Raw genomic sequence first — 8,569 nt, 5'->3', positions numbered from 1 at the left:
TGATACTCATCTTCTCTCTCTCTCTCTCTCTCTCCCTTTCTCTCGGAATACCTATGTGTTCATTCCTCCTTCAAATTACCTTCCGTTTTCATGATACTCATCTCTCTCTCTCTCGGATGTTTTATTGCAGGTGAATGACGAGGATGACGCACGAGTGGCCGAAAAACATTTTACATTTGCTGAACAGCATGAGGTTTAATTATCTATGTTTGATATACTGAGTAACACTTCTGTGACATCCGTTTGTTTCCACCCACTGCTGCTACTACTCTTCAATGTAATTCCGGAAGTGTAATCCCGGAATGAGTGCTTTATATGCTCATATTTTCAGGTGTTCGATATTGGACCGGATGTTGAAGTTGTCCATTAAACAATAGCAGTTTTCGACTTCCGATGAAAGCTGATACACCTATTTATCCACTGAAGACGTAGGGTAATACCATTGAATTTTGCGCTATGTCTGATTTTGTATTCAAAATATTAATGTGAATAATTACTGTGTTTATACATAAATTAGTATTTTTGATATTCACCTGGTTGGACTCTTTCAATCGTCATTCAGATTGCAAGTCTTATTTAATTTTATAAAATGTTGATAATGAAATATCCTTTCCTATCCGTAATCCTGAAATGATAAATTCCAGGTTTCTGAGAAATTAAACAATCGTAGAATAATTTTGAAATATAAAATCCATTCCATTCATTGATTACAATGATTTGTTGTATATGTATCATCATGATTAGTTTCACGAACGAAACTATAATAAGGGTTCTATCCAGATTTGTTACAAGCGCGCTGATGCAGGATAGGCAGGCCTAATTTGCAAAAGGTATAGCGAAATGTCTCTTCAGGCGGTATTGACGAAGTATAGCTCGGCTCTTATTACGTTGTCTTTTCTCTTCGGGGTTGATTCATCGTGTCCTCATAATGAAAGTAATAGTGTTATGGATGATGTGTCTCCATGTATACATATGAATGTGTCACCATGCTATAAGTTTGATTTAATATTCTTTAACAAAAAAAAAACGAATAAAAAAAACGGATAGTAGGACGACAACCAGCTGGAAAAGAATTTTTAAAAACTTTTCAATGTCACCATTATCCTTAACTGAAATAAACTTGATCAATTGTTTACTACCTGAGTAATTAAGTACCACCTTAGAGAAAGATATAAAAAAGGAAGAAAACATTGTCAAGTATGTCATTGATTCGATTTACATTAGCTGGAGGTTAAAGTTTGAAAAATGGACAAGGAGATTTTTAATACTTCCCTTGTCCATTTTTCACATGGCCAAAAAATATGTTGCCTAGTTGGATTGTGGATATTTACTTCATTTAAAAATATGTACTAAAACATTCAAGTTATTTGAAAATACGAAATAAAAAGAGTAATTTGTAGCGTAGTAATGATATTTTCAAATAAAACTTGCATCAGTCGGTAGTTTCAAAGTAGCAAAGAGACTTAGCGATTGAAAAACTTCGATGGAAATTGAGAGATCTAAATTTCTCTTTCAAATTCAATACTATCATGATTCATACTGAGGAATTCATTTTTGTAAAGAATATAATGAACATTTGATGAGCTTTTATGATATAAACAAATTAAAATAATAAAATTCAAGTTTACCAGTACAATCAGATGCGGTTTTAACGCGAGAAGCTTCATCCATTTCATCATCGTCAGATTCCTCCTCCTCTATAGTAGATGATTTAGAATCTGAAGTCTGCAAGAAATTTTATTGCATTACTTAATTCTGTTTAGTTTAGTAATTTGGAATTTGTTAAATTGATCATAATAATACGTCTAGATTTGAAAAATACCGCGGTTTCAATACTGCGTGAAGTATTTGGAAACTTTTTCGGAACTATCCGTCGAATTACTATCCTCGGTTTTCGAATCATTTGTTTCGGCTGTGCTTCAACATCCTGATTTTCATCATCTTTGTGCATATCAAATAATCCTTAAAATATCTCATCATACATAAATTGATGATGATAAATGGATATCAAAAGTATCGTTCTATCGTTATCATCAACTTCAATCCGTAAATCTCAGTGCCTTGGTATTTCAAGATTCCTTGCTTTCAACAAATGATATCAACAATACTGAACATATATGTCAACAAAAGTGATATCATTCATTCTTGTAAAGAATATAATGAACATTTGATGAGCTTTTATGATATAAACAAATTAAAATAATAAAATTCAAGTTTACCAGTACAATCAGATGCGGTTTCAACGCAAGAAGCTTCATCCATTTCATCATCGTCAGATTCTTCCTTCTCTATCGAACATTGTTTTGGATCCTGCAAAAGATTTTTACAGCATTTCTTAATTCTGTCCAGCTCAGTAATTTGGAATTTGTTAAATTGATCATAATAATAAGTCTAGATTTGAAAAATACCGCGGTTTCAATACTATTTAAAGTATTTGGAAACTTTTCCGGAACTATCCGTCGAATCACTATCTTCGGTTTTCGAATCATTTGTTTCGGCTGTGCTTCAACATCCCGATTTTCATCATCCTTGTACATATCAAATAATCCTTAAAATATCTCATCATGAAAAGTATCGTTCTATCGTTATTATCAACTTCAATCGATAAATCTCAGTGCCTCGGTACCTCGGTACTTCAAGATTCCTTGCTTTCAACAAACGATATCAACAATACTGAACATATATGTTAACAAAAGTGATATCTTTAATAATATCGATCTTAAATAATTTCTGGAATAAGGAGAATTTACGATCAAGAGAGCACAATAAAGGTATGAGAACACCGAAATGTTCAAACAGTAAGAGGTCAGGAGAATATTCGAGATCAAAGGGAAGGTAATGCATATCAGTACGATACTGTTTGTATGCATTGTGAATGCAACAAATGTCAAAGGTCAACTTTAAGTATTGCTAGATAAGAAGCAGGATTAAACCAATGAAAAAACACTGTATAAATAAAAATACTTTATATGGTTTAGGATAGAAAATGTTTGGTTACATTGAGTGAACATTCCGGTAAATCGGAAATGTTTGCATTTTCACGTTCCTCAAATTGCGCAACTAATCAAGAAAAAAAAAAGTGTTGCTTACCTGAATTACAAGCACTTATTTCCTTTAATTATTTATTCAAATATTCAAATTACTTGAAAATATGAAATAAAAAGAGTGAGTTGTAGTGCGGTGGTCATATTTTCACATATAACTTGCACCAATCGGTATTTTCAAAATCTGCACTATAATAAGTTTGTACTTTGCATGACTGCATGCAGTGCATGTTCGCATTTTGCATTTACAACAAATCTGACCATTGTGTGATTCCATGTACTTTTCATGTAATTTATATTATTTTCAGTGGGTAAGAATCAATTTCAATATGTATGTGTGTGTATGTTTGTATGTGTATGTGTGTATCTTTACATGTTAGTATGTCCACAACTTTGAAGATATGGTGGACACAATTCAAACGAAGGAAGGTGCCATAGCAATTAGTGCTGAGAATATGCGCATTTCGATGCGTTCAGTGCGTCGCGCAAAAACAAAAATGATATTAACGCCTGCGGCACTCATATCTCACGTATCATCCATTTTATTCATTATCCCATAACTCGGGAATGAAAGTTCGAAGAAACGAGAAATCAATTTTTAACATATTTTAATAGAATTTTCATTTTCTCTTTCCGGTTACTTTCCATTTATTCAATTTTTTTTTTTGAATAATAAAATTGAATCTAAGCAATTATTTCTTTTTTTTTATCTCTATTGATTGAAATTATAAAATCATTTTGATTTCATTAAAGTTCAATTTATTTCAGCCTATTTCATTAAATGATTCCATTTCATTTGTTGAAATTCGAAACAATACCTCACTTTAACAATAATATTCTGACCTTTATAGCATCATTTCTAGTAATGTTAGACTAAATTTATAAAAACATACCGGTACTGATGATGATGTATTCAACATGTTTACACTTATTCTAATTTGTAATGAAATTTTTAATTGAATTAAAAATGAAACTTGAACATATTTTAATTTTTAGTTAAAAGCTAACGGTCGAAAACTTGGTGAAGGGATCGCAGATCTGTATCAAAATTTAGAAAAAGATTCACCCACATTTTTTGCATTTTTTAGTGCTGAAAATAGAGCAAAAAATAAATTTCCAAACGGTGAGTAATGCTAAATAAGTGCATAAATTATGCATAATTAAGTAAGGCTGGGCGGAAATGTATTAAATTTTCTCTAATTGAATTAAAATTTCGCATTTCCTTGATGACAAATTTTTGCTTATATTGAAATATCATACACTTTGTTGTGCAGAATGTTTTAGTAAAAGATAAAATTAACTTTAATTAGTGAAGAGAAAAATATGGAGGGAATAGATGTAAATTCCGTTTCTGAGACCGTCAATTAGAATTCTCATTTTTTTTTTCCGTTTCATCTTCCGATTCATATTTTCTTCCATTTTGAAAATGTTCATTTGAAATGTTATACAAAAACAACAATAACTACCAATTTTCATTTTCTAATTTTTTTAATTTTAATTTTTTTTTTTTGAAAAAAAAATAAAATTCTGTTAAAAGATATTAACCAATTGATTGAGAAAAAAGAAAATTAAGTAAAATTTAAAAACAAATACTTTTTAAATCAATGAGATAAAAAGAAAAAGAAACGACAATTTAATACGAACATTATTATAGAAGTAAATTCTTCAGAGATATTTCTCCTGGATAGAACCCGAGTTATACTGAATGAAAAGCCTGACTATTATCATGCCTCATATGTTGATGGATGCAAACAGGCAAAAATAATCAATCTTTTATCTTATGCATACTATTTTTTTTTTTTATTGATAAATGAGATGACATGTGTAGAACAAGGCTTTTAATGTCCTAGCTTTTAATGTCCTAGTTCGGCTCATTTTTCAATACAGGCAAAACAGTATGTATTGGCTCAGGCACCATTTGATGAAACAACAGCGCATGATTTCTTCCGTTTAGTAATGCAATGCAAACCAGAAGTTATTATCGTACTCATGGATTTAGATCCAGATGATAATGAACAGTAGGTTATTAACAATGAATAATGAATTATCATTTCTTTCCCTTTCTATACTAATTACGATATCAATTATCATTTGATAGAAAATGATAAATTTGAAAATCATGCGATACATACAGTATCTATGAGAGCAATGAAAACGATTTTAATTTCTACCATATTTCTACCATAATTAATAGATACATTACGGCATCGAAACCACGAAAATACGGTACAATAAGCGTTCGAAATGAGAAACGAGAGAAGCCTTCCTTATCGAAGGAATCCACTGAGAAATATAGCCATTATAAGTTGGTTATAATGAAGGAAAAAGAGAAAGAGGGAAAAATTGAGCAAAAATATCAGCTGATAACATTAAACACATGGACCAATGATATGATTATCCCGAAAGATGACTTTGTTAAATTTCATAAAGTGGTGCGTTAATTAATTAAATAATAATTTAAATCAAATTTGAATGGACAACAGAATAGTATATTTAAATTTAAATGTATAGTAGTCTCAATTCAATGTCACATACTTTTGGCCCATTAATTTCAATTCATCCCAATACAATTTTAAGTTAAGCCAGAAACTAAAAATTTGTAATGAATCATCGATTCTTCTTCGATTGCAATCATATTTTTAGTAGTCATCATATTTTAACTATGTTTAGTGGAAGAACAAAGTACATTTATGTTAAAATAAAAAAAATCTTTTTTGAAAATCTTTCTGAAAGCATTTTGAAATTTGAAAATTTCAATAAAAAGCATAAACATTTCCTTTGAAAATTAGTGAATTTGTTTGAATTTTAAATGCTGAAAAAGAAAATAATTGTACAAATTTTAAAAGCTTTTTATTGTCACAGAAACCGATAGGAAAAGGGACAGATGAAGTAATCCGGTTTCTTTTTCCTTTTTCTTTTTTTTTTATTTTCGTCCAAATTATCAAATTATCCAGTATAATGATATTACAAAATAACAGTATAAATAAATACGAAATTAAGCAAATTAAGAAAATATCGATTAGAATTATGGGATTAAATTAAATATTATTAGAATTAGTATAATTATAAATTAATGTTTGGTAAATAATTTATTTATAATTACATTAATTAATAGCTTACTAGGAATATTATTTGATTTATTCATATTTCTAGAACATTGCTAATATGAATTTTTGTTAGCTATGTGGTATATATATATAGGAATTTCAGGTTCACAAGCAATTAGAGAATCAACCACGTGAATGCTCACAGCTTGTTGTATGTCCATCAGGTGCACATCGTGCCGGTGTCTGGGCGGTGTTCGATACGGAAGCTGAGCGTCTGAAAACCAAAAATCGGATTCGATTCTCTGATACAGTTAATTTAGCATTTCATTAATTTAGCAATAAAATCCTGATCACTGAAATGTGGTGACACTGAGATCACGAATAAATGTCAACCAAGTTAGATATTGTTTATATTGTTGGCTAACTGATGTTGAACTGAAAAAAAGCTTTTATACTATCCTCAACAAACTAATCTTTAGTCTGTTATTTAATGTTTAGATCGTATTTAACATAATTACATTCCTGTTGCCGGAAGAAATCTAAATGACTAGTGCATACTATTGTCAGATTAAATTTGAATTTAAATATGAAATCAAAAATAGAATATCAATTTAGTAAAAAATTATGGTATTATTATCAACATATACAGTCATAAAATATGCATGGAATAATGCATATGCTGTTTGCATATGTTTTCTTGCAGATTAAAAGTGTACGAAATCAACGATGCAATACGATTGAACATTTCGAACTCTTTGATGGTCTCTTGAATATTCTCGTTTCTTATGCTAAAACTCAAATATAAATTTCAGTTGTGAAATTGGCAATTATCATATCACTTATCAATATATTCTAACCATTTATATGTACAAAAAAATGAATTTGCGTTGATTTTGTTTTTCCCGCAGATCGTAAACAAAATACTTCCCAAATAATAAATAAAATGCAATTTAAAAAGAAAGACGGAAGAGTGGAGATGAATTCCATTTCCGCTCGCGGAAGATTATTGCGTAAAAGAATCCAATGAACAAAACCAGTTAGGCTCACTGCGGAAAATGTTTCCGTCGAAAGCGATCACTCAATCACATTTAAGATAAGTATTATAGCTAGTTCCCTTGGCAACAGCACTAGAATCTGCACTAGAAGTTGCTGTTTATTCAGTTTTATCTCTTGGGTCCAAGATAGAATGTCGTATAGAGAATTAAGAAGTTTGTTTTTTTTTTGCGATTCTTTTCATATTTGTCATTAAATGCAAATATTAAGGCCATCTAATGTGAAATACATACATTGGCTTGATTAAGTGATGAACAAGGTCTGGGCCATAAAAGTATCGCCTGTATATTATTTTGTTCTATTCACGTGAAATCTCTCTAAACTAAAATCAAATTGGAATTCTAAAACTTCTAAAATTCTAAGAGAAGGAAATAATTTGATTCAAATTTAATTTCAAAATGTTACTCAAAAGCTTTTCAAATAAGAATCTTTGTTACTAATGTTAACATTTGCATAAGTGAAAATAAAGCAGAGATTAATTGATGGCTCTATTTATAGATATGGTGGAACAGTTGCGAATTCTCGGTTATCCACGACTTGTTTCCATGGAAAATTTTCGAACTCCAAATTTCAAATTAGTGGCTGAATTACTGGAATGGTTAGTGCATCGGTAAATCTTTTTTAAAATTTCATTCGCTTCTTTATTTGTATATTATTAACTTTCTTTGAGAGCAATCAAAAATGAATAAAAAGAAAATGTATTTTTATATAAATTTTGGAATGTAATTCATTCCTTTTCAATTCTTTCATACTTTCTGATACTCAGAATTCTGAAAAATTTCTTATCAATTAGAATTGGTTTGAAGGCCTCATTAGGAGTAATGAATTTAATTAATTTTATGTATTTAATTAATCACATGTTTTTTTCAGATATGATGCCCAAATTTCCATACCACTTGTGATCGAAACAGAGCAGGAACGAGCATTTTTTATAAAATCAGCTACATTTTATATTCTTCAAAAGACTCGAATTAAACTCAATCCAAAGAAATTATATATGGTCAAATTTTTCCATATTCAAATTTTGATTAAGATATTATAGCTGAAGATTGTTGAGATATGTAGCCAGGCTAATCATTCCGTCTAATGGAATATGCTATTTTGGCTATACTATCTTAGACCTTTTTTTAACAGATAAAATTAAATGATAAAAGCAATATTTTTGTTTTTTCTTTGTAAAAATTAAAAAAATTTTTTGAAATGTAAGAAATTTTTAAGCTTAATTTTTAATTAAAAAAAAGATGATAATTAAATTAATTAAATTATAATTGAAGGCAGATGGACATGCAGTTCAAGAGATTGCTGTAGTTGTGCGAAACTTATATGAAATAACTCGTCATCCAAATGGTTTAGATCAAAATGCGACAATTAATTCGATGAGAAATATTATGCTTGGCAAAATAAGTTTATTTTACAATTGTAATG

The 8,569-nt window shown here is 29.5% G+C and overlaps 3 protein-coding genes across 3 annotated transcripts in view; 2 read left to right on the top strand and 1 right to left on the bottom strand.

Annotated features, from left to right (window-relative positions):
• Positions 1-1,587: 1,587 nt before the first annotated feature.
• On the bottom strand, positions 1,588-2,537 carry LOAG_10425 (hypothetical protein; the record flags this gene model as incomplete). Its single annotated transcript, XM_003145949.1, has 4 exons — positions 1,588-1,725; positions 1,823-1,962; positions 2,220-2,310; positions 2,409-2,537. 4 exons carry the CDS (start codon positions 2,535-2,537, stop codon positions 1,588-1,590), a joined length of 498 nt encoding a protein of 165 aa, XP_003145997.1.
• A 908-nt stretch (positions 2,538-3,445) lies between these two features.
• On the top strand, positions 3,446-6,896 carry LOAG_10424 (protein-tyrosine phosphatase; the record flags this gene model as incomplete). The annotated part of the gene is made up of 7 exons (XM_003145948.1): positions 3,446-3,574; positions 4,041-4,167; positions 4,714-4,781; positions 4,932-5,062; positions 5,239-5,476; positions 6,255-6,401; positions 6,795-6,896. The coding sequence occupies 7 exons, from the start codon at positions 3,446-3,448 to the stop codon at positions 6,894-6,896; spliced, it is 942 nt and encodes a 313-aa protein (XP_003145996.1).
• Positions 6,897-7,251: 355 nt separating this feature from the next.
• The window catches only part of LOAG_10423 (hypothetical protein), a gene marked incomplete at its 3' end in the record, with an annotated part of 4,237 nt that continues 2,919 nt past the window's right edge, over positions 7,252-8,569 (top strand). Inside the window, exons 1-3 of the mRNA XM_020448160.1 lie at positions 7,252-7,299; positions 7,643-7,742; positions 8,015-8,144. Of these exons, the coding sequence (XP_020301671.1) occupies positions 8,142-8,144 (3 nt within the window). The 5' untranslated portion in view covers positions 7,252-7,299; positions 7,643-7,742; positions 8,015-8,141. The remainder of the gene's footprint in view (positions 7,300-7,642; positions 7,743-8,014; positions 8,145-8,569) is intronic.

This window comes from Loa loa, assembly GCF_000183805.2.
Source record: "Loa loa unplaced genomic scaffold supercont3.87, whole genome shotgun sequence".
Taxonomy (NCBI): domain Eukaryota; kingdom Metazoa; phylum Nematoda; class Chromadorea; order Rhabditida; family Onchocercidae; genus Loa; species Loa loa.
The sequence above is the reverse complement of the archived record's forward strand: the minus strand, read 5'-3'. Positions and strand labels throughout refer to the sequence as shown.